Source organism: Mobula birostris, chromosome 4 (genome assembly GCF_030028105.1).
Source record: "Mobula birostris isolate sMobBir1 chromosome 4, sMobBir1.hap1, whole genome shotgun sequence".
NCBI classification, from domain to species: domain Eukaryota; kingdom Metazoa; phylum Chordata; class Chondrichthyes; order Myliobatiformes; family Myliobatidae; genus Mobula; species Mobula birostris.
The window spans coordinates 165712946-165739980 of record NC_092373.1 but is presented as its reverse complement, the minus strand read 5'-3'; the positions used below and the strand labels follow the sequence as shown (position 1 = coordinate 165739980).

The window sequence follows — 27035 nt, the reverse complement described above, 5'->3', positions numbered from 1 at the left end:
CAGTTATCAAGGATGTGATAACAGCATATTTGGAAAGCGGTGAAATGATCGGACAAAGTCAGCATGGATTTGTGAAAGGAAAATCATGTCTGACGAATCTCATAGAATTTTTTGAGGATGTAACTAGTAGAGTGGATAGGGGAGAACCAGTGGATGTGGTATATTTGGATTTTCAAAAGGCTTTTGACAAGGTCCCACACAGGAGATTAGTGTGCAAACTTAAAGCACACGGTATTGGGGTGGGTGGAGAATTGGTTAGCAGACAAGAAGCAAAGAGTGGGAATAAACGGGACCTTTTCAGAATGGCAGGCGGTGACTAGTGGGGTACCGCAAGGCTCAGTGCTGGGACCCCAGTTGTTTACAATATATATTAATGACTTGGATGAGGGAATTAAATGCAGCATCTCCAAGTTTGCGGATGACACAAAGCTGGGTGGCAGTGTTAGCTGTGAGGAGGATGCTAAGAGGATGCAGGGTGACTTGGATAGGTTGGGTGAGTGGGCAAATTCATGGCAGATGCAATTTAATGTGGATAAATGTGAAGTTGTCCACTTTGGTGGCAAAAATAGGAAAACAGATTATTATCTGAATGGTGGCCGATTAGGAAAAGGGGAGGTGCAATGAGACCTGGGTGTCATTATACACCAGTCATTGAAAGTGGGCATGCAGGTACTGCAGGCGGTGAAAAAGGCAAATGGTATGCTGGCATTTATAGCGAGAGAATTCGAGTACAGGAGCAGGGAGGTACTACTGCAGTTGTACAAGGCCTTGGTGAGACCACACCTGGAGTATTGTGTGCAGTTTTGGTCCCCTAATCTGAGGAAAGACATCCTTGCCATAGAGGGAGTACAAAGAAGGTTCACCAGATTGATTCCTGGGATGGAAGGACTTTCATATGAAGAAAGACTGGATGAACTGGGCTTGTACTCGTTGGAATTTAGAAGATTGAGGGGGGATCTGATTGAAACGTACAAGATCCTAAAGGGATTGGACAGGCTAGATGCAGGAAGATTGTTCCCGATGTTGGGGAAGTCCAGAACGAGGGGCCACAGTTTGAGGATAGAGGGGAAGCCTTTTAGGACCGAGATTAGGAAAAACTTCTTCACACAGAGAGTGGTGAATCTGTGGAATTCTCTGCCACAGGAAACAGTTGAGGCCAGTTCATTGGCTATATTTAAGAGGGAGTTCGATATGGCCCTTGTGGCTACGGGGGTCAGGGGGTATGGAGGGAAGGCTGGGGCGGGGTTCTGAGTTGGATGATCAGCCATGATCATAAAAAATGGCGGTGCAGGCTCGAAGGGCCGAATGGCCTACTTCTGCACCTATTTTTTTTTCTATAACAGTATGTGTACTATATTCAACCTTGCAATTGTCTCCTTACAGGCAGCCACAAAATAAAGAAATCCAATAGAGCCCATTAAGAATGGTAGTCAAACACCCAATGTGCACGAAAAATAGTGCAAACAATAAAAGCAAGCAAGTAACATTTAGAACTAAAGTTCACAGAAGTGAGTTCACAGCTATGAGACCAGTTAAAGGCAGTCCAGGAGCCCAGCAGATACAGACTGCAGCTTCAGTTCAGCATACAGACAAGTAAATTTTGTGGAGCAGGGAGCTGAGCACCGGCCCTGATACCCTGACCTTTTCAATCTGGCCCGGCATTTAAATCAGACCAACCTCAGGTTGTTCCATGCTGTTGGACCCAGGCCCCACCACCTCAACATGCTGTTCGGCCTGGGCCCCACAGCCCCAATTCCGCCTGAACCCAAACTTTCCAATCGGGCCTGGTGCTTAAACTGGTCAAACATTGGCTTGTTGCTCGCTCTCGGGCCTGGGCAACACCACTTCAACTCTGCCTCACTCTTTGAATCACCTCGAAGTCCACTCCAGCAATGGCCAAACATCGGTTCATACCCTGCTCTTGGACCCTGGGCCCCGCCGCTTCAATTTGGGCCCATACACGCCACACTGCAACCATTCTGCACCTTTGAGACTTCAGATCACACTGCAAAAACGCCACAATGTACAGGTGGATCTCAAGCTCACCTTCAAAAGGGAAGTGAAAGGCTATTAATTGCAGTGATAATTTCCAAGAAAAAGCATGATTAATAAAGTAGTTCATAGTTTTGTTTGCTGCCAGCAAGTCGTGGTCACTGTGCTTCACAGGTGCATCTTAGTCGTTAGATATGTTTCACATCCTTCTGTTATCCTCGTCTTGTCTGTCTTCATCACTGCCCGCCGCCCCCCTATGCCCTCAAGAAGACCGTTCTGGAAAAGTCTCACATGCCCGACTTGGGTACACTGTGTTGCAGTCAACCCAGCCAATCTCGTCTGTTGTAAGCAGAGGTGTCTCCGGTGGTCTCATTTCAAAGATCTCACTTGATTACAATGACCCAAGGCCTTAAACTTTCCTTTACTGCAATTTCCACAGAACTGCCACTCACTGGAAGTCTTTTTGTTTCTTGCACGATTCTCTATAAACTCCAAAACGTGTGGTTTGTGAAAAGCCCAGGAGGTCAACAGTTTCTGAGATACTCAAACCTCCCCATCTGGCACCAACGATCATTCCAGTCGCAATCACTTGGGTAACATTTCTTCCGCATTCTGATGTTTGATCTGAACAACAAATGAACCTCTTGACCATGTCTGCGTGCTTTTAGACATTGATTTGCTGCAACATGATTGGTTGGTTGGATATTTGCATTGACAAGCAGGTGTACAGGTGTACCTAAAAAAGTGATCACTGAGTGCATGCCCCTCATGATTTCATTTACCTCTATAAGGTAAAACCTCAGCTTCCATCACACCAGGGAAAACAGTCCCAGCATATCTAGTCTCTCCTACAACTCAAGCCTTCTATCTGGCAACATCCTAGCAAATCCACTTTGCACCCTCTCACAGTATGGTGACCAGAACGATACACATTACTCCAGGTGAGATCCCACCACATTCTATTTAGCTGCAAAATGATGCCCAAATTCTGCATTCAATCTCTCAACTAAAGAAGGCAATCATACCATGTGCCATCCCAACAGGTTTTGAGATAGTCTCAGATTTCCAATATCTGCGGGATTTTTAAAAATGATTTTGAGCTTGTAAAGGAAGATAAGTTATTTTTAGGCAGCATTTTAAAGCAGGAAAGAGAGGAGTAGAGACACAGGGAGGGAATTCTACATTAAGGTCCTGGCAGCTAAATTGATGATCACCAATAATGGAGTGGGGGGCGGAGGGAGAGGGGGCAGGAGAGGGAGTGAGGGATAGAGAGGGGGAGAGGGATAGAAAGGGGAGGTAGGGAGGGGGAGAGAAAGGGGAAGAGGGAGAAAGGGGAAGAGGGAGAAAAAGTGGGGAGAGGGACAGGAAAGGGAGTGAGGGGGGAGGAAAGGGGGAGAGTGAGAGGGGGAGGGGGGAGAGAAAGGGAAAGAAAGAGAAAGAAACAGAGATGTCACTGTATTAATGACAGCAAAAACCTGAAACTGATGTCCAATTCACACTGTAGACTAGGCTGGGAATTTCTGCTCAGTCAGTGCCGGTAGCTTTCATGCCAGCTGGAGGTTAGTCATTAAGCAGTGTCATCTCATCGCATCATGCAGCATGTAAACACTTCCTTCAGCCGAACTCATCCATGCCAACTAAGCTTTCTGTCTTAGCTGGACCCATTTCCCCATATTTGGCCCATTTCTCTCCAACCTTTCCTGTCCATGTACCCACCAAAGAACCTTTAATAACATTTAAATTTAAATACTTTAAAACTTTTAAATGTACCTGCCTCAACCACTTCTTCTATCTCTCATCCCATACACAGACTATGTTCTGGATGAAAAGGTTAACCCCCAGATACCTGCTAAATCTCTTCTCACTCACCCCAAACCTATGCGTTCTAGTTCTTCATTCCCCAACCCTAGCAAAAAGACTGTGAACATTCACGCTATTAATACCACGGTAATGTTTTACCCTTCTAAAAAGATCACCCGACATTCTCCTATACTCCAACGAAAAAAACAGCTCAGCCTCTTTCCATAACAGTCGCCCAAGTCCCAGCAACATCCTACTGCATCTCCTCTGCATTCATTCCAGCTTAATGGCATCTTTTCTATAACAGGGTTACCAAACCCAAACATAAATCCCAAGGGCAATTTCACCAACGTCTTGTACAGTTGCAACATAACATCTCATCTTCTGACTGATGAAAGCTAGCATGCTAAAAGCCTTATTCACCACCTTATCTACATGTGATGCCACTTTCAGGAAACCATATACTGATAGTTCTAGGCCCTTCTTTTGTAAAACACTCTCCAGGGCCCGACCATTCGCCATGAAAGTCCTACCCTCATTCATCTTTCCAAAATGCAACTCTCACACTTATCCAAGGGATAGACAAACAGAATGAAAACAGGCCATTCGGCCCACCACACCCCTGACAATCAGCGAGCAGCCCTTCTTATTAATCCATCTTCCACCACTTGGCCTTCAGTGCCTAGGGAACTCAGTGCCTGTTCAGACATTTCTTAAACATTGCGACTCTGCTTCCACCACTCTCTCTGGCAGTGTATTCCAGGTAGTCACCGGTCCTCTGGGTGAAAAGTCACCCTCTGATCCCACTTAAATCCCTTTCCCTTTATATAAGATAAAGCCAATTTGAGAAAGATCCAGAGATGTAAACCACCTTCCACCCCCCAAAGATACCCATCGTAACTCCGGGAACACAGGATATGAACATGAGTGGTCCTTACCTGGACTATACCCTGACTTCTCATGGCCCAGCTGTCCCCAGATGTTGGAGCCACACGTGTAGACACTTCCGTCTTGGAGAACGAAAGCCGTATGGTATCGCCCACAGGCTACTTCCCGCACAGATTTGCAGCTGAAGAATGAGGAGGTCCTGGGCTGGATGACTATGTTTTCATGTCCCTCACCCAAACCAAGCTGCCCCAAACTAGCATGACCCCAGCACAACAACTGTACTTTTGAAGTCATAGTTTTGGCAGCTCTCCTGCAATGAAGAAAAGAGGGAGAAAAAAGTTAGTTGTATGTGATGCACCCTTTCAATTGTGAATTCAAATTTAAATCAAAGCTGAGGATCAGCCAAGATAAAGCAGCCAACATAATCAAGGTCCACTCCCACCCTGGTCATTCTCTCGTTTCCCCTTCCCACTGTGCAGAAGATACAAAAAAAATGAAAACACAAACAAGGACAGCTTCTATCCTGTGTTAGCAGACTTTTGAATGGAATTCTTCAACAGTAAAGTCAAATTCTCGATTACCCAATCTACCTCTTCGTAACCATTGAATTTTATTTGTTTGTCTGCACTGATTTCTCTGTAACATCATACTCAGCATTCCATTTTCCCTTTAAATATCTCAACGTACATATGTTTGGAATGATCTGCTGGATGACATGCAAACAAAAATTTTTCACTATATTTCAGTACACGCGACAATAATAAACCAATACCAAAAGTGCAGACTTTCCCTGATAACTAGCCAAAGCTGAAACAGTGAGATCAAACTTTTCTACTTGAGTATCTTGCACCATAAACCTTCATTCCATCCCTTGACAATAGCCGACTTCACACTGCTTTAACTCGGCTCCTGCTGAAGCCAGTAGACTTGCCCTTTGAACTATTCCAGTGCTCTCCTCCCTGATGTCTGCCCATATGAACTTGAGCTCATCCAGAGCTTTGCTGCTTATGTCCTTTGCCACACATAGTCCCATTCATCCATCAGCCCTTGCTGACCTCCAGTAGCTCCTGAATAAGCAATGCTTCACTTTTAAACTTCTTGCAATTATTTTCAAATCTGTTCATGGTCTTAATGTTCTGTATTCTCCTGTAGCCTGACAACTCCCAAGAACTAAAGGTAGTACCACGCTTTTGGACTTCCCTGATATTAGTGACCACACTTTTGGTCACATGAACCTTAATATGCGAAATTAGTTCTATCTTCATGCCATTTATAGTCTGAGTACATACACCCATGACAACAAACTTTAACTAAATTTTGTACTCAACCAGATGTTGCTTCTTACAAGGGGTGATTAATAAGTTCGTGGCCTAAGGTAGAAGGAGTCAATTTTAGAAAACCTAGCACATTTATTTTTCAACATAGTCCCCTCCTACATTTACACACTTAGTCCAGCGGTTGTGGAGCATATGGATCCCTTCTTTGTAGAAGTCGGCATCTTGGACCTCCAGCAAGTGGTCCACAGCAGGGGTGATTGATAAGTTCTTGGCCTAAGGTAGAAGGAGACGAGTTATTAACTTCAAGCTTTCTGCATAATCACTCAAAGAGTTGAACTGCACGTGCATGTAACAAGAGCTGTATAATTCATCTCGTTCTACCTTAGGCCACAAACTTATCAATCACCCCTGCTGTGGACCACTTTCTGGAGGTCCAAGACGCCGACTTCTACAAAGAAAGGATCCGTGTGCTCCACGACTGCTGGACTAAGTGTGCAAATGCAGGAGGGGGCTATGTTGAAAAATAAATGTGCTAAGTTTTCTAAAATTGACTCCTTCTACCTTAAGCCATGAACTTATCAATCACCCCTCATAATATTGTTCCTTTAAAAATCATTTCAACTTTGTACTTTGAGATAAACTCCGCCATAGACGGTCCCAAGCCTAGCTGCAAGAGGAGGAGGGTTGGGCATGGTGCTAGCAATCCCTTCCTCGTAAAAATCCAGAGCTACAGAAACACCAACAGAGGGTCTTAATGCTTCATCCCTAGAAGAGGTAAAATCTTCAAAGATGTGCTACACCTGGGGACAACTTGAACTAGCCCAGGACAGAGGACTCTGACAAGCTGCTATCAGCAGCCTATGCCCCAGTAGGGGTTATGGGCTTAAAAAGAAGACTACATTGAGACAAGGAAGCAGTAATTTGAATTTGCAAATTGTTTATTTTAATAACTTCAGGATATCCCAAAAGTGATTTATTCTCAATATAGTAACTGTCAACTATCTTTCTCTTATTGCGATCAAGAATAGCTTACACTGATTCCAGTTTTGGGAGATGTTCATTGTGATTGTCATGGCCAATACAGAATCAGCGACTCTTGCACAGATGGGTCTGGGGGGTGAAGGAGAGTGCTGTAGAAGCTGGTATGTAGCTTGTGACATAGTGCACTCCCCCCTCCAATAATGAAGAGCTTCTGAGTGATGCACAGACTCAGTACTGTTCCACATAATCTTTCTCTCCTTTGAATGGCCATGGACTACAGCAGGGGTCGGCAACCTTTCTGCCTCTGTGGACCGTATTAATGAGCGGACGGTGGGCCAGATAAATGCCATGAAATATGGGAACTTGAAATACCCATTTAAATACATCTAGTTATGTTTTGCCTCAAATTAATGAATAACGCATGCTAGAAAATCATTTGTGCTAAGGTTGCCTACCCCCGGACTAGAGATTCCCAGGAGTCAATGAAGATATGACACTTTTTCCAAGAAAGCTTTGAGCACATCCTTGAGGCATATGAGAGGATGAATGGTGCTCTTGTGAACAGTTTCTGTAACTTGATACTGTCCCACATACTCCTCCATTTTGAGAAGTCTTGGACAAGTGACGTGGGCCAGTTCTTGCACGTCTCTAACTATGTTTTATTTTGTGCCACTGTCCTTTTTTGCACAATCTTTTCCTTCACTGTCATGTATAATTTAGATTCTGTTGTCTGATCTTCGTGCCCATGATGCAAGGTTTTCACTGTACCATTTACCTCATCCTACTTCTGCATATCATAATAAACTCAACGACTTGACCTGCTCTCAACTTTCAGAAGACCAAAGGATCTCAATGAACACCTTCACAACACACACCACCATCCAAAAACAAAACTCTGGAAAACAGGGACCACCTCTCATATCTCGTGAGCCACATCCCAGCAAAGGCAGACGTTGGTAATGAAACTTAACATCACCTTCAATGGTACCAGAATAGGCTTCGGTTGATGGAGGAAAAGGGTATTTGAATATCAAGACCTCAGAGCTGACACATAACTCATGGTGCATCAGGCCGCAGCAATCCCTGTCTTCTAGGTATTTCTAATTACATTGGAAAGTCATCACCTACCCTGCCTCCACAAGATATCCTTTAAAGTTACTGGAAGGGTAAGAGAACATAGCAGTCATTATTGCAGCGTAAGAAATGTGTCTAGGTTATGTGGGTGATTTATAGGGCTTGAGTTAGTGAAAAATATTGAGCAAAATGCAGAAGTTCAATATAAATTTATTATCAAAGTATTTTTTGTCACCATATACTACCTTGAGATTCACTTTCTTGCAGGCGTTCACAATAGAACAGAGTATCAATGAAAAACTAATCAAGGACTAACAAACAACTAATCTGCAAAATAATACAAACTACACAAATAATAGATAGAAAAATAATGCTGAAAACGTGAGTTGTAGAGTCCATAAAAGTGAGTCCATAGGTTGTGAAATCAGTTTATTGTTGAGGTGAGTGAAGTTATTCACGCCAGTTTAGGAGCCTGATGGTTGAAGGGTAATAACTGTTCCTGAATCTGGTGATGTTGGACCTAAGGCTCCTGCATCTCCTTCCCAATGGCAGCAACAAGAAGAGAGCATGGCCTAGATGGTGGGGGTCCTTGATCCCTTTTGACTGCACTCCTTGTGGTTATGCTCAGTGGTGGAGAGAGCTCTTCCTGTGATGGACCGGACCATGTCCACCACTTTCTGTAGGTTTTTCCATCCATTGACATTGTTGTTTCCATACCAGGCCATGATACAACCAGTCAGGATACTCTCCACTGTTCATCAAAGTTTTCGACAGCATGTTCAATCTGCACAAAAGTAGAAGCGTCGTTGTGCCTTCTTTATAATGGCACTTGAGTGCTGGTCCCAGAACAGACCCTCTAATATGATAATGCAAAGAAATTTACAATTACCAAATCTCCCCACCTCCAATCCGTGAGGAAAATCCTCTACATTCATTTGAGAGGGTGGACAATATAAGATAACCAAAACTTTGGCATAAAGTTCATTAGGATCTTCCATCAAAGATTAGATGCAGAAATTGACTTAGTTGGGTTTAACTATGCAAGGAAGTAACAGATTGGCTCTGGTGTACAGAGTTCATAACCCATAGTTCACTAAACAGGCAACAGCGATGAAGCTTGATCCAATGCTAATCCTCCCAATCCATTCCCTGTGTCATTTGCAGCACTTAACATAGACTGGATCAAACAGGAATGTTATTCCAATTTACTAACTGAGTTATATACCAATAAGATACAAGTTTTTCTTTAAGATACAAACCACATAAAGACAACATTTTAATATCTCCTTTTCCCAGTTATAACAACTTGTACTTAAATTACATTTTCCAAAGGACAGCAGTTAGACCAACAATCCTTCCTACTGAGAAATAACTCCTTATCACTCTTTCCAAGAATCATTAAAGACAAAGCACTTACACTATTCTCCACAATTAAGGCAGGCCACTCCAAAATTCCAAACTGCAGAACACAAAATACATAAATGTGCCCAAGTTAAGTACAGTACACACCCTCCATCACTCCATACATGCAATGCTGAGATTGGTAAACTCAGAGGGAGTCAGAGAGCGTACAGATCGGGCAGGAATTGCGGGTGCACGGCCACTTCGGTGGTGATATCTGTTATTTGTCAAGTAGGGGACCGTGCACAATTCTGATCTGATGGAGACAGACGTGAGAGTACAGAGGAACACCTGGAGAAGCTTCTGAAATGTACGCTTCACTGCCGCTGTTACTGTGCGGTCCAGAATATCCGGAGCAGAAGGCCCTGAATCCTCAGCTTTGCTTGTTTTGGCGGCCATGATGAGGTCGGAGGCACTCGGCAGAGGATGGCACTCGGGAGGCTGTATTGGAGGGGCTGGTCGGAGGCTCGAAGTTTTCGGACAGACGGACTCAGTGTCTGCTGTTGTCGGGTGCTTCCAATGCATCGGCAGTTGTCGGTGCCTGGAGGTTTATGGCAGGGAGTTTCTCCCTTTGCCGCCTGCTATCAGGGACTCGGGAGTTGATCGACTCAGGACTTTGAGACTTTTTTTTACCGTGCCCAATATCAAATTATGGTATTGCTTTGCACTGCTTTAACTATATGTTATAATTATGTGGTTCTGTCAGTGTTAGTCTTTGGTTTGTCCTGTTTTCTATGATATCACTCTGGAGGAACATTGTATCATTTCTTAATGCATGCATGCAGTTCTAAATGACAATAAACGAGGACTGAGTGTTCTCATAATCTAATTGGACTTGAGACATAGGATCAAACATTATCTTACAACAGTCTCAAGCACTGTATCACCCTAATAAATGTCCATTTTCATTAGTGTTACCTTTTAAAATGGTTTCTTTATGTCAGCTTTCACCTTACACATGGTGATATTCACATTCTTATTTTGCAAATATTAACACGTTTAAAAGTTCTGTTCCTTCCTTATCACCCTGAGAGTATGTCAGTGGGACTGGCAGCTCGGCTAGCTGAAATCATCACAGCTATAGGCACCAAGGACTCACTGGAATTGACACCTGACAGCAGCAGACATTGGACAGGTCCAGTTCTCAAAACAGACCACTAGACATTTGAAGGTCAGTGCCACTTCACCTCTTTCTCACGTTCCCAGGTTTTTTTTTCCCCGCTATTTCTTCATCAGTGAAGAAATGGAAAAGTCAAAGGCAAGAGAAAGACTTGCCATTAGGTCATGCTATTCACAACCTCAGACTCCCCAGAAAACACTAAGCATTGAAAAAGCTCAACACCATACAAGACATAGCAGCCCACTTGACAGGCACCCCATCCATAACATTCACTTACTTCACTATCACAGACAGTAATAACAGTCTGTACAATCTACATTGCAGCAACTCAGCAAGACTCCACTAACAGCACCTTCCAAACCCATAGCCTCTACCAACTAGAAGGTCACAAGACAGAAAAAGCATGCAAGCACCACAACCTGGAAGTTAACCTCCAAAACCATACACCACCCTGTCTTGGAAATATATCACTGTTCCTTCACTGTGGCTGGTTTGAAATCCCAGTACTCCCTCCCTAACAGTATTAGAGAGTTTAGTCTCCATACCATGAGGACTAAAGCACATAAAGAAATCAACTCACCATCACCTTCTTAAAGACAACTAGGAATGGGCAATTATCCTAAGACCATAAGACTTTAAAACTCCAGTGAGTACAGCTGCAGAGCCATCAAACACCACTCATCACAATAAGAGAAAATCTGCAGATGCTGGAAATCAAAGCAACACTCACAAAATGCTGGAGGAACTCAGCAGGGCAGGCAGCATCTATGGAAAAAAGTACAGTCGCCGTTTCGGGCCGAAACCCTTTGGCAGGACTTGAGGAAAAAAAGGATGAGGAGTAGACTTAAAAGGTGGGGGAAGGGAAGAAAGAAACACAAGGTGATAGGTGAAACCGGGAGGGGGAGGGATGAAGTAGAGAGCTGATAAGTTGATTGGAGAAAGAGATACAGGGCTGGAGAAGGGAGAGTCTGATAGGAGAGGACAGAAGGCCATGGAAGGAAGAGAAGAGGGGAGAAGCATCAAAGGCAGGTGATAGGCAGGCAAGGACGCAAGCTGAGAGAGGGAAAAGGGGATGGGGAATGGGGAATGGTGAAGGTGGGAGAGAATTACCGGAAATTCAAGAAATTGATGTTCATGCCATCAGGTTGGAGGCTACCCAAATGGAATATAAGGTGTTGTTCCTCCAACCTGAGTGTGGCCTCATCATGACAGTGGAGGTGGCCAGGGATTGGCATAACAGAATGGGGATGGAAAGAGGAATTGAGATGGGTGGCCACTGGGAGATCCTACTTCTTCTGGAGAACAGGAAGTAGCTGCACGATGAAATGGTCTCCTAATCTACGTCGAGTCTCACCGATATACAGGAGGTCACACTGGGAGCATCGGACACAGTATATGACCCTATCACTCACAGGTGATGTGTCACCTCACCTGGAAGTACTGTTTGGGGCCCTGAATGGTAGTGAGGGAGGAGGTGTAGGGGCAGGTGTAGCACTTGTTCCACTTGCAAGGATAAGTGCCAGGAGGGAGATCAGTGGGGAAGGACGAATGGACAAGGGAGTGGAAAGAAATCAGAAAGTGGGGACAGGGTGGGGGGGGGGGAAGAAAGAAAGATGTGCTTGGTGGTGGGATCCTGTGGAGATGGCAGAAGTTCCAGAAAGTTATGTGCTGGACGCAGAGGCTGGTGGGGTGGCAGGTGAGGACAAGAGCAACTCTATCTCTGGTAGGATGGCAGGAGGATGGGGTGACAGTGGACGTGTGTGAAGTGGACACTCCTCATGCCTTTCATCACCGGAATCATTCTCATGAACCTCCTCTGGACCCTCTCCCATACCCACACATCTTCTCTTAGATAAGGGCCCAACACTGCATACAGTACTCCAAGTGCAGTCTGACCAACGCCTTATAAAGCCTCCGCATTACATCCTTGCTCTTATATTCCAGTCCTCTTTACCACTGACTCAAACTGCAAGTTAACCTTTAGATAATCCTGCACAAGGACTCTAAAGTCCCTTTCCCAATTGGATTTTTGAATTTTCTCTCTGTTTAGAAAATAGCTTATGCCTTTATTCCTTCTAACAAAGTACATGACCATGCACTTCCTTACACTGTATCCCATCTGTCACTTGTTTGCCCATTCTCCCAATCTGCCTAAGTCTTTCTGCAGATTCCCTGCTTCCTCAACACTACCTGCCCTCCACCTATCTTCCTTTCCTCTGCAAACTTCGCTACACAGCTATCAATTCCACCATCCAAATCATTGACAATGGAAGCTGTCCCAACACCGACCCCTACAGAACACCATTCTCACCTGAACATGAAAAAAAGGAAAAGTCAGTCATTGCTGTAAATTGGATTCCTTACACAAAACGAAGTCCCATAATGACCAGATATCCTACCTTATGGATTTCCACAACACAGAATCTAAAATAAATGTATGGGGTGCGGTTGCAAAGAGATGGCAAAAGTGGTGTTCAGTGGGTAAAGCATTCAAATCATTAAACTCATCCTTAAATTACAGCATTAAAACAAACGTGTATCTGACTTAATGATCCTGGCAATTTTCATGAACTGGCGAACACTCTGTTCATGCAATACACATCAAAGTTGCTGGTGAACGCAGCAGGCCAGGCAGCATCTCTAGGAAGAGGTGCAGTCGACATTTCGGACCCAGACTCTTCGTCAGGACTAACTGAAGGAAGAGTTAGTAAGAGATTTGAAAGTGGGAGGGGGAGGGGGAGATCCAAAATGATAGGAGAAGACAGGAGGGGGAGGGATGGAGCCAAGAGCTGGACAAGTGATTGGCAAAAGGGATATGAGGATCATGGGACAGGAGGTCCAGGGAGAAGGAAAAGGGGGAGGGGGGAAAAAAACCCAGGGGATGGGCAAGGGGTATAGTCAGAGGGACAGGGGGAGAAAAAGGAGAGAGAAAGAACGTGTGTGTAGAAATAAATAACAGATGGGGAGGTGGGGCATTAGCGGAAGTTAGAGAAGTCGATGTTCATGCCATCAGGTTGGAGGCTACCCAGACAGAATATAAGGTGTTGTTCCTCCAACCTGAGTGTGGCTTCATCTTTCCAATAGAGGAGGCCTGGATAAGGATGCCTACACTGAAGAAGTTTAAATCTTCTCTTCCCACACTCAGGTTGTTAACTCTTATCAGCCACTTAATTCATGAATAACCATTAGCCACTAACATATTGGCCCTTCCAGTGGCACTCACACCCGTGAATAAACACATACAGATATGGGTGAGAGTGGGACTGAATGTACACACAAAACACAACAACACAGGAGCAGGCCTTTTGGCCCACAATGTTGCACTGAATTTGTAATCAAATATCCAGCTAAACTGATCTTCACCCTACACAATGTCCATATACCTGCATTTCCTGCCCATTCATGTACCTATCTAAAAGCCTTTTAAACACCTCTGTCGTATTTGCCTGCACCCCCAGCAGAGCATTCCAGGCACCCACCACTCTCTGTGTGAAAGAAACTTGCCTTGCACATCCCCTTAAACTTAACCCCTCTCAGCTTAAATGCATGTCCTTAGGTATTAGACATCTCAACCCTGAGAAAAAGATACCAGCTGTCTATCTACGCCTCTCATAATCTGATAAACTTCTACCCTACCACCCCAGCCTCTGCCATGCCAGACAAAAACAACCCAAGTTTGACAACCTCTCCCTGTAGCACCGGCCCACTTAACCAAACAGCATCTTTCTGCATTCTCTCCAAAGTTTCAACATCCTTCCTATAAGGGACGCCCACAATTGAATGCAACACTCTAGGTGTGGTCTAACTAGAGTTTTACAAAGCTGCAACAAAACTTCCTGATGCTTGAACTCAATTCCTCAACTTATAAAGGCAAGCATGCCATAAGCCTTCTTTACCACCCTATCAACCTGTGTAGCCACTTTCAGGAGCTATGGACTTGTACCCCAACATCTCCCTGCACATCAGCACTGGTAAGAGTCTTGTCATTAACAGTTTACTGGCCTTTTATAGTCGATCTCCCAAAACATTTCACATTTGGCTAGGCTAATCTCCACCTGCCATTTCTCTGCCCATATCTGCAACTGATCTCTACCCTACTGAATCCTTTGCCAGTATTCTCATTATCCACACTATATATCAGAAACTGCACGGGTCCCAGTATGGATCTCTGCAGAACACCACTGGTCATAGACCTCAAGCCACAACAAGTCCCATCAATAATATCCTCTCTCTTCTATGGGCAAATTTTGAATCCAAATGGCTAATTCACCATGGATTCCATGCATCTTCATTTCTCTGATAAGCCTCCCATGAGGGGCCTTGTCAAATGTTTTAAATCCATGTAGACAATATACACAACACAACCTTCACCAATCATCTTCATTAAATTCTCAAAATTTAGTTAGTAATGCATGACTTAGAACTATAGAACCATAGAACACTACAGCACAGAAAACAGGCCATTCGGCCCTTCTACTCTGTGCCAAAACATTATTCCGCTAGTACCATTGACCTGCATCCAGTCCATAACCCTCCAGACCTCTCCCATTCATGTACCTATCCAATTTATTCTTAAAACTTAAGAGTGAGCCCACATTTACCACGTCAGATGGCAGCTCGTTCCACACTCCCACCACGCTCTGAGTGAAGAAGTCCCCCCTAAACCTTTCCCCTTTCACCCTAACGCCATGTCCTCTCGTATTTATCACTCCTAATCTAAGTGGAAAGAGCCTATTCACATTTACTGTCTATACCCCTCATAATTTTGTAAACCTCTATCAAATCTCCCCTCATTCTTCTAAACTCCAAGGAATAAAGTCCTAACCTATTCAATCTTTTCCTGTAAGTCAACTGCTGAAGACAACATCCTAGTAAATCTTCTCTGCACTCTTTCAATCTTACTCATATATTTCCTATAGTTAGGTGACCAGAACTGTACACAATACTCCAGATTTGGCCTCACCAATGTCTTATACAATCTCCCCATAACATCCCAACTCCTATACTCAATACTTTGATTTATGAGTGCCAGGGTGCCAAAAGCTTTCTTTACAACCCTGTCTACCTGTGATGCCATTTCCAGGGAATTATGTAAGTGAACTCCCAGATCTCTTTGTTCCTCCACACTCCTCAGTGCCCTACCATTTACTGTGTATGTCCTACCTTGATTTGTCCTTCCAAAATGCAACACCTCACACTTGTCTGCATTAAATTCCATCTGCAATTTTCTCGCCCATTTTTCCAGTTGGTCCAGATCCCTCTGTAAGCTTTGAAAGCCTTCCTCGCTGTCCACAACACCTCCAATCTTAGTGTCATCAGCAAACTAACTTGCTCTGCAAAAATCCATGTTGAATGTCCCTAATTATATCCATGGTTTTCCAAGTGCTCATAAACTCTACCCCGAGGAATCCTCTCCAGTCACTTCCCTACCACTGACATAAGACTTACCGTTCTATAGTTTTCAGGAAGGCATATGAAGGCAAGAGTGGCAATTGCCTTCTTCAACATCCTGTCTACTTGAGTCACCATCTTCATGGAACTACGTAGTTGTATCCCAAAGTCTCTCTACTCTATGAGTCTCCTACTATTTATTGTGCAAGTCCTGCTCTAGTTTAACTTACCAAAGGGCAATATTTCGAACGTCCAAGTTGCATTTCATCTGCTATTCCTTGGCCAATTCTCCAGTTCATCAAGATCCTGTTGTAACCTTATATAATGTTCTACACTGTTAGAAAACTCAGTAGTGTTACACTTGAATCCCTTATCCAAATTGTTTATTTATTGTGAATAGTTTGAGGATCAAGCAGTGATCATTGTGGCATCCAACTTGCCACAGCCTGACAACAGGAGAAGGCCCATCTACTCCTGATGAAGGGTCTCAGACCAAAACATGGACTCTTTATACCCTTTCATGATTCTGCTTGACCTGCTGAGTTCCTCCAGTATTTTGTCTGTGTTACCCCGTATTTCCAACATTTGCAGAACCCCTTGTGTTTCCCATCTATTCCTGCTGTTTGTCAACTAACTCTCAATCTACATAAATGGATTACTTCCAATTCCAGGTGTTCTAACTTTGTGCAGCAATCTCTGTGGTATCTTAATAACAGCCTTCCAAAAATCAATGGACTCACTTTCAATGTCTCTTCATCTCATGCTCTCTTTACTTACTGCTTATGTATTTACTATTATTTTGTGTTTGCACAGCTTGTTGTCTTCTGCACTCTGGATGAACGCCCAAGTTGGACGATCATTCATTGATTCTGTTATGATTATTATTCTATAGATTTATTGAATATACCCACAAGAAAACAAATCTCAGGATTGTATACGGGGACATTTATGTACTTTGATTAACAAATTTACTTTGAACTTTGAAATACAAATACACCCTATCCACTCCTTTCCCGTCACATACTCAAATATGTCATCAGTAGCTGTTGACTCATATTAAGATCACTCCCTTCATAATAGATTTCAGCAATTTCCTTACAGTCGATGTTTTCTCTCGCCTTCCTTTCTTAAGTTACGGGTCACGGTACGTAATCATCGTGCACCTAGTTTATCAAGTGGTGTCATGTAGGAAGTGAGGCAACAATTCGTCCACAGTAATATCCTTCAACCAGCAGTGACACAGTTTGTATTTTGCAATGTCAGCCGAGGATTGAATTTGAGAAGAAGCCCCCCCCCGCCCAGCCTGATTCGAACAGTGCCCTGGGATACTTCACGAACAGCTGAGAAGACAGATGGGGCCCGCATTAAAAAGGGACTCCCTAAGACAATGGAGCTCTCCCTCAGTAATACGTTGGGAGCATCAAGCTGTATTACAGAGTTCAATTATCTGGAGAGCCAAAAATCACCACCCCATGATCTCCCGACTCCGGGAGTGTTCAGACGCTTGACCTTCCAAGAGAAACGCTCCCGGCGGGGGCGAGGCTCAGCACCCTATTTGTGATGAATATATTGCAGAAAACAGACTAAACAGAATCCGCCCCGTACCGTGTGAACTTCGCTGCCCCAAAAGCACTGTGCCACTCACCGGGGGGCGTCTGCGTGTGGACTCAAAGGGGAGGAAGAGCAGGAAGTAGGTCTGATCGTTGCTATAAAGTTACCTGAATGTTGCTGTTTTCTGGTGGCGAACTGTTATGGGCAGGGGAAGCCTGGAGGTGGTTGCAAACACTGCGCCTATTCAGAGACGGTGGGCTAAGCCGACGGCAGCTGCCGCCAGGGGCTGTCGCCGCCTTTGATCCCCCGCCGAACCCCAGATGAGTGACAGCAAGTATCTGTCAATCACTCGCCTTCGCCCCCTGGACGTACGGTCCGTGGCAACTTTTCGCTTCCAGGTTGGTAGCCCCGCACAGTGATAGACAGCCGCTTCCACCAATCGGAGCCAGATCTCCCCGCACGGCGTCTGGGCAATGCGGATGTAAGGGAAGACGTAGTCTTAAAGCGGCATCCTTCCGAAATCGGAGCATCAGCAATATATTCTCTTAAAAGGGCATGCAACTTCCTTGCATTAACAAATGTAATGTAACGCACCAACATATACCAGAGTAGTTACTGGTTTTAGAGAGGTATGAACCCACTTCAATGAACAGCAGCACTATGTTGTCTTAAAGGGACCTACATTCCCATGAACAAAAGCAATGCATTTTCTTTCAGAGACACTAACCCACTTTCAATAGCTATAGAAGTGCGTAGCCTTGAAGAGTGAAGCATGCTCCTTCCTTGAGTAAAGACAATATTTTGTTAATCATATTCAGCGCCCTCCCAGTTCACATACAGCTACCTGCTCCTTCTCCACCACCACCCTCCCCCCCCCCCCCCCCAATCTAGTTCTAAACACCACCATCAACCTCTCTGGTAATGGTTCCCATGCTTACCTTTACTTATCAGAATACAACACTGCGTTCTAGGTTATCATGTTACAGCAGTTGTCTCCTATCGTCCCCTCTCCCTGCCTTGCTCCCTCCTTTTCTTTCCCTTTTTCCTCTCTCTCTGTTTGTCTTCATCTATCACTACCTACCACTGTCTTCCAACTTCACACCTATTCACCTCCCTTACCTGGCACTACCTGCCTGTTATCTTCCATCCCTCCTCAGTCCACCAATCACAACAAAATCATTTCTCTCCCCTTCTCTTTTTCTTGATCACCTCACCTCTCTACTCTGATGCAGGGTTTTGACTCGAAACATCGACAGTTCCTTTCCTCCCACAGATGCTGCTTGAGCCAATAAGCTCTTCCAGCAGGCTGTTGGGTGCTCCAGGTACCAGCATCTGAAGTCTCTTACATCTTTAGTGCATAATCCTTCAATGAACAGTAGCAAGGGGATTTTTAAAAACTTCCATAGCCAAGGCATAGAATATAAGAGCAGGGTGGTGAAGATACAAATGATAAAAGTTTGGTTGGGTCACAGTTGGAGTATTGTGGGCAATTCTAATCACCACACTATGAGTTGGCTCTGATTGCACTGGAGAGGATGCAGAGAAGAGATGCCAGTCTATTACCGACGATGAAGCATTTCAATTATGAGGAGAGACCAGACAGGTTGGGTTTGCTAGTCTTGGAGCGGAGGAGGCAATGGGCATATACAAAATGATGGAGACATAGGTTGTGTGGATCGTGAGAATTTTTGCCACACATCAGAAGTATCTGTCAAAAATATCTGGACTGGTTGCATCAGGCTCTGGTACGGTAATTTGAATGCACAGGAACGTAAGAAGCTGCATGTAACTGTGATGAGAGGCCTAGGAGAAGATGGTTAGGACCCAAATGCTGAAGTATCTGAGACTAGAATCGAGACACGATGCGGGACTGAAATGAAGACGAGGTTCTAAGCCAGACAATAGTCGAGAATCAAAAGTTGAACTGACAGTCGAGCACTGAACTTCAGTTCAGGTGCTCTTTAAATATTAAAATCTTGGCAACAAAAAAATGGCCACCAATTAGCAGGGCAGGCCTGAATCTTTAAAGGGGCCACACCAGCTATTCATATTCTGGAGAGACCCCAGAGGCTGGCAGGGTCAGGTGCGTGTCGTAACAGTGAAGAACACACTAATTGGCACTCGAAAGGGGACATCCTGTGTGCAGAATGCTGTAAAGTGTTGTGGGGGACCTCTGTCCACAACAAACAGTCCCACCACTCTTCTGGTTTTATTGAAGCCCAGCAACTTGGGATTCATGCCATATCCTGGTTCACCCGCTCTGTCTGGCCATCAGACTGCGGGTGAAACCCAGAGGAAAGGCTCGCTGTTGCCCAAATTAGTGTTGAACCCCTTCCAAAGAAGGTTCACCAGATTGATTCCTGGGATGGCAGGACTTTCATATGAAGAAAGACTGGATGAACTGGGCTTGTACTCGTTGGAATTTAGAAGATTGAGGGGGGATCTGATTGAAATGTATAAGATCCTAAAGGGATTGGACAGGCTAGATGCAGGAAGATTGTTCCCGATGTTGGGGAAGTCCAGAACGAGGGGTCACAGTTTGAGGATAGAGGGGAAGCCTTTTAGGACCGAGATTAGGAAAAACTTCTTCACACAGAGTGGTGAATCTGTGGAATTCTCTGCCACAGGAAACAGTTGAGGCCAGTTCATTGGCTATATTTAAGAGGGAGTTAGATATGGCCCTTGTGGCTACGGGGGTCAGGGGGTATGGAGGGAAGGCTGGGGCGGGGTTCTGAGTTGGATGATCAGCCATGATCATAATAAATGGCGGTGCAGGCTCAAAGGGCCGAATGGCCTACTCCTGCATCTATTTTCTATGTTTCTATGTTTCTAAAAACGTGATGCGATTTGAGGACCACGATCTGACACAATGTCCACCAGAAATCCGTGGACCCTAAAGTCCTGGTGCAGGGCAATTTCAGCCATCTCTGCCGCAAATGGTAGGCAATGAATTGGCAGGCCTTCGACAAACATCTGGTTTCTGATTCTTTGACCCCAGTCTATAGGTCAGGATGAAATTAAAGCGGTTAAAGAAAAGAGACCACCTGGCCTGCCTGGAATTCAGTCTTAGGACCTCCTGAATGTAGCCGGGTTCTTGTGGTCTGTCCAAACAATAAAAGGGTTCTTGGCCCCCTCAAGCCAGTGACGCCATTCTTCCAAAGCCAGCTAGATTGTGAGCAGTTCTCTATTTTTAATGTCATAGTTCACCTCTGCTGGGGATAGCCGCCTGGGGAAGAATGCACACAGGTGCAGTTTACTGCCCAAAGGTGTCCGTTGAGACAACCCTGCACCCACTCCGACATCCAAGGCATCCACCTCCACGACAAAGGAAAGGTCCGGGTTAGGTGAAACCAGAATGGGAGCTGTTGTGAACTGCTGTTTGAGCACTGCTAAAGCAGCCTTTGTCTCAGTGGTCCAGACAAAAGGGCCCATGGATGTCTTGGTTAGAGCTGTCAGCGGAGCCACCACTGAGCTGAAGTTCCAGATGAACTTCTGGTAAAAGTTGGCAAGTCCCAGGAATCATTGGACTTTTATTGGATGGTTGTGGCCAATCTCTGACTGCCCGCGTCTTGGTAAGGTCCATCTTCAGATTGCCATTAGAGATGATGAAACCCAAAACTGAAGCGGTGGTCACATGAAATTCAGATTTCTCCAGTTTGACATAAAGTCCATGATCTAGAAGCCTCTTTAAGATGTCTCTGACGTGAGTGACATACTCCATGGACTTTGAGAAGATTTGGATGTCATCCAAGTAGCCAAAGGCATACTTATGGAGGGCATCCCGGAACATGTAATTTATAAAGGCCTGGAAAACTACCAGCACATTCGCAAGGACAAAGGGTATGACCAGGTACTTATAGTGCCCTGTCAGTGTGTTGAATGCAGTCTCCCACTCATCACCCTCCTTTACACAGACCAGATTGTACACACTCCACAAGTCTAGCTTCAGGAATACTCTTGCCCCTTGGAGAATCTCGAAGATAGTGTTCATGAGTGGAAGGGATGATGATTTTTGGCCATTACGCAATTCAGCCCTCTGCAATCAATGCACGGCCCCAGGTTCCAGTCCTTTTTCTGTACGAGAAAGAAGCCTGCACCAGCTGGTGAGATGGAGGGCTGAAGGAATCCCATGGCAAGAGCCTCCTTTATGTACTCCTCAAAGAGTCGAGGCCTTCCCTTGCTAAAGACCTCTTCCAAATCCTTGTAGACGGAAAGGATTTTGATCAGCTTGCTTGTTGCGCCTGCCTCTGAGGACATCTCCTGAGGCTCCTTAAGTAGTGAAGATGATTCAGCAGACCTCAGAGTCTCTTCCATAGTTTAACTATTTAGTCTTTAGTTGAAACAGAGACCAAATCAGAGTCCAAACCCTCATCCACATCCTCAGACAACAGCAACGAGGTGCCACAATTGGTCTTTGTGTTCCTGGTGCTAGGCTCCAGGGGTCTACATTTTGGAGCCTTTCCCTGGTGACCGGATCCCGTATGCTTGGCTGATAGAATTCCAGAGCTCTTGGGCACCTCCTTGGCTTCCTCCTGAATGAGAGACCCTTTCTCTCTAGTTCCAATGCACCCCTGACTGGACCGGGCTGGGACTCGCATGGTCCTGTTGACTGGAGATGGCTTGCCTGCCCTTGGAAGCAGGATTGGGTCTCCCAAAGGCTTCCGGTTACCCCGAACAAAAGTGTACCTCTTCGTAAACGATCCTTCCAGTTCACGGAGGGGTTCTGCTGGGACAGCCAGGGATATCCAAGGATCCGTAATATGTGAAGGGAATTTATGATATTGAAACAAATGTCATCCGCATGTTCCCTATCATCTGCAAAACTGAGATCTGCTGAAGGAACTGCCTGGAACCACGAGGACAACTGTCCAGGGCTGTTGCAGGCATGGGCTGCCTCTAATCCATCAGAGGTATGTTGAGCCGACAGGCCTTCCCCAAGTCCAGAAAATTACCAGCTGCCCCATAGTCCACAAAGGCATTCACCTCTCATCGTTTCTTACCTCAGGAGATCTCCAGCTTCAGCGTGGCACCTGAATCAGTAGGGCTGGGAGTGATGGCTGCTACTGTCACAGTCCTCCCAAATCTGATGGCTGCAGCTTCAGACATTCGGCCCGCAGGTGACCTGCTTCCCTGCAGTAATAGCAGCTATTTTCACCCTGACGCCGGGTCCTCTCATCAGCAGAGAGTCTTGTGCAGCCGATCTGCGTGGATTCGACTGGATCCTGAGCAGGAGACGGGCTGGTCACTGTCCAAGGTCGGGAAGTGGAACTGTGATGCATGGAGTCCAGGCTCGGGTTAGCCCCCTTCAGTCTCTTGAGGTAGTCCCACTCTTGCTCCACTAGACAATTATCGGGGTGGATGGACTAGTCGATTAGAGCCTCTAAGTCTTCTACTGGCTCTCCCAAGGCAAGGGCATCCTGTAGTTTGCCTCAGAGTCCGTGTCAGTACAAAGAGGCCAAGGCCCCCCCATTCCAGCCCCTCACATTGGCTAATGTCCAAAATTCAGTAACGCAGTCGGCTGCTGTCCGACTGCCCTTACCTACCTTCATCAGAGAGTCCACGGCTCTGTTTGCTCCACCAGGGGATGAAACACCCTCTTCATGACACCCATGAATTCCTCCAATTTCAAGTAAATCTCGAGCTTCAGCTCCCAATGCATGATGGTCCAGGCCAGGGCTCTCCCAGTCAGGAGAGAGATCATGAAGGCCACCTTTCCATGCTCTGTAGGGAACCCAGATGGCTGGAATTCCAACACCAATGAACACTGAGTGAGGAAGCTGCAGGAAGAGCCCGGGTCACTGGCGAATCTCTCCGGGGTCGGAAGATGGACCGGCTCCGCAGAGCGACTGACAGCCTCACCCAACCAACTCTGGCTTCCTCCCTGCGATAGTTAGCGAGTGCATGGCGATCTGGAGGTCGTGTATCGCCAGGCTCTGTACAGAAACTTTCTTGCCGTGGCTAGTCACAGCTGACAAGAGGCTCTGATACCACACTGGGTCCATGTTAGGCTTTAACGTACTGTGACAAGAGACCTAGGCAAGGATGGTTAGGACCAAAGTGCAGGAGTATCCAAGACTAGAATCGAGACACTATATGAGACTGAAACAAAGACAGGATTCTAAACTAGATGCTAGTTGCGAATCCAAAGTTGAACTGATGATTGAGCACCAAACCTCAGTTCAGGTGCTCTTTAAGTATTAAAATCCTGACACTAAAACATGGCCACCAATTAGCATGGTGGGCTCAACCTTTAAAGGTGCTGCGCCAGCTGTCCATATTCCAGAGAATTGGATCATCTAAACGCCTGAGGGCTGACACAGACAGGTGCGTGTCGTAACAGCAGTAATGGACTCAGACCAATACATCACAGGCATGTCCCTCCCCAACATCAGTCGTATCTCCACAGGACAGTACCCCAAGAACATCAGTTATCAAATATTTTCGCCATCCAGACTATTACACCTTTCCACAGCTATTACTGGGCAGGAGATTCCTGAAGTATTACACCATCAGGCACAAGAACAGCTACTTCTTCTTCAGCCATTCGATTCTCGAACCAACCGGCACAACCCTAATCACTAGCTCAGTATAGCAGCACTATGGCCACTTTTAACACTCACTGCAGTGGTCTTTTCTTTTCATGGTCTAATTCTGTTCTTTCTGGTAAAAATTGTGTATAATTTCTGTTTTCTGGTGAATGCTGCTTATCTGATGCAACGTGCCCATGGCACTGCTGAAAGTAAGCTTTCTCTTGCACTTGTACATATGACAATAAATCTGACTTTTCTTTTCAGCTTTTTGTATAAACAGAGGACGTTGGTTTAAGGTGAAGACAAGAGAATTTAAAGGAGATTTCAGAAGAATTATTTTTCACTTGGGAGTGCTTGCAATCTGCAGCATGCTAAGGGGATTGTGGAAATATTTAATCTAATATCCTTCAAAAAATATCTGGATGAGCATTTGAATCATCAAGGAGTAGAAAGCCAACTACTAGTAAATGGTATTAGCATAATGGGGTTGATATGGACCCGTTGGCCTGAAGGACCTGCTTCTATACTACATAACTCTGACTCTGCAACTCACTCTCAATAAGCAGGAACAATGTGTTTTCATTAAGGGGTATTGAATTGGCCAATTCAATACCCCTTAATGAAAACACATTGTTCCTGCTTCCCCCTTAAAAGGCATTGTTTCTATTTTGTGGAACAGTGGTTCACTCTCACATATTTTTGTTCCATTTCAAGCAAATCCTAATGCAATTCCAAATTTCTGAAATTCGATTATAGAAGTATAAAATATCCACAAAATGAACAGGTCAAGTGGAATCTATGAGAATGGAAAAAAAATTCATGTTTCAAGTCACTGAGTTTTCAAAATGAATAGTTTTTGTTAACTCTGGTCTTCCCTCCACAGAATGTGGAGACAACAAATAGTCCATCAAATCTTTCATCTTCTTTTGTTACCATTAGGTTAAATTCCTTAACATTGCAGTTCTGGTCTCCTACTTACAGAAAAGATTTCAATAAGATCGAAAGAGTGCAGAGAAAATTTGCAAGGATGTTGCTGGGACTTGAGGACCTGAGCTATAGGGAGAGGTTGAATGGGTTAGTACTTTATTCCCTGTGGGAGAATGAGGGAAGTTTTGATAAAATGTACCAAATTATGAGTGGTATAGATAGGATAAATACAAGCAGTTTTTTTTTGAGGAAAAAAATGGGTGCAATTAGAGCTAGAGGTCATGGGTTAAAGTTGAAAGGTGAAATGCTAAAAGGGAACATAAGGGAGAACTTAATCACTCAGAGGGTGTTGTGAGTGTGGAACGAGCTGCCAATGGAAGTGGTGCATGTGTGTTTTATTTCAACATTCAAGAGAAATTTGAATAGATACAGGGATGGAAGGGTTAAGGAAAGCTATGATCCAGGTGCTGGTCGATGGGACCATAATAGTTCGACTCAGGCTAGATTGACTGAAGGGAGGAGCTAAAGATGGCGCCACAGGTTTTTGTGGACCTGGGTGACATCTTCCAGTTCACCTGCGAAACAGTTGAATTTCTTCTCTTCTCATGTCTCTTTTTCACCTTTTCAAAGTGGCTGGGGTCCTGTTGGAGTCCGTGATCTGCAGCTGCACACAAACTGCAATCCTTCCCGAGCAGTGGGTTCTCGCATTCAGACCTCGCTGAACAGCCTGGTGTTTTGATATTTCCAGGTGTAGCCTGGAAGATGTGTGTCTTCAGGGTGCAGACCTGTGGACGATCTGAGTCCTCGCTGATGTTGCCAACTGAAGAGTTGCAGGAGATTGAAACCTCGAGACAGCAGTGTATGCTGCTGTTGAAAGAAGGCCCCTCCACTGGGGTGATTGGTCTCCCTCCCTTCCTCTCTCTTGGTGGTGAGTAAGGGTCTGCTGGTCCTCGAGTTGGGGGAACTCGAATAAGTGACACTGCAGATTGTAACAATGAAACAGCAAGCCGTTGGTTTCCTCTCTTGTCAGTTGCAGGAGCGATGTCTCTCCCCGTCACTAGTGGAAGAAACAGCCTGTCTGAGATGTGGAAGTGTTGGGAGGCATAGTAGTTTCTGATGGAGCCTCGGTCATGGTCTCTGGGGACTTTGCTATTGCCTGTATGGTGGGTGGCGAGGGTTGATGCCTTTGTTGCTGCTTGTGCGTGGGAGGGGGAGGGAGGGTTTGGGTTCTAATATTTTCTGTCATTCATTATTTGGGGGTTTTCTTCTGTTTCGTGGATGTCTGTGAAGAGAAAAGATTTCAGGTTGTATACTGTATATATTCTTTGTTATTAAATTGAACCATTGAACCAAAAGACCAAACCACTAACTAGTCACCATTTATTCTTGCCCACACGGCATCAGAATGTGCAGATCCCGGATCGGCCTGTACAGCCACATGAGGACCCTCCGACAGACTACCCCTTAGGAGACCATCAGACTCAACTCGAGTGATCACGCGCACTTACTTCTTGCAAAAACAGGATTGCTTGTGAAACAGCACCTGACAAAAGTTTTATCAAACAGCAGCTTTAGAATCATAACCCTTGCAAAACCTAATTGCTCAAAATGTCTGAAACAGCTTTTATATTCCTCCAGTACCTTTAGACCAGACCCAAAAGATGCAAGTATCTTTCAAGAAATGATTATAGTGAAATAATCATCATTTTCTAATGTAATGTCCATGGCAATTCTTTGCCGATTAAAAATGAATTTATCTTCTCAAAATGTCATTTGATTTCCTGGTACACAAAATCAAAGTTGAGTTTATTGTCAGATGCACAAGTGCAATGAAAAACTTACTTGCAGCAGTATCACAGGCACATGGCATCCTTAAAGCAGCATTGACAAGAAAACCATAAACATAAATTATATATAACTTTTCCAAAAAAGAACAGTTGCACTAGTCATAGTGTTATGAAACTCTAATGATTAGTGTTCTGCCAGTTGGTTCAAGAACCAGTTGGTTGAAAGGAAGTCACTGCTCTTGAAGCTGGGGGTGGGACTTCAGGCTTCTGTATCTCCTGCTGGATGAGAGCCGGGAGGAAACGGACGGGCTCTTCA

General features: G+C 45.0%; 1 protein-coding gene across 7 annotated transcripts in view; it reads right to left on the bottom strand.

Moving 5' to 3' along the window:
• The window catches only part of LOC140196727 (probable E3 ubiquitin-protein ligase HERC3), a 104294-nt gene that overhangs the window by 74789 nt on the left and 2470 nt on the right, over nt 1-27035 (bottom strand). For 2 of the 7 annotated variants that reach the window (XM_072256410.1, XM_072256405.1), the window contains exons 3-4: nt 6127-6230; nt 4731-4990 (exon numbers count right to left, since the gene is read on the bottom strand). In XM_072256410.1, the coding sequence (XP_072112511.1) occupies nt 4731-4990; nt 6127-6149 (283 nt within the window). In that variant the 5' untranslated portion in view covers nt 6150-6230. Of the gene's footprint in view, nt 1-4730; nt 4991-6126; nt 6231-17569; nt 17591-17642; nt 17908-27035 lie in introns of those variants that run through there. The other 5 variants (XM_072256406.1, XM_072256407.1, XM_072256409.1 and 2 more) reach the window with 5 other exon arrangements.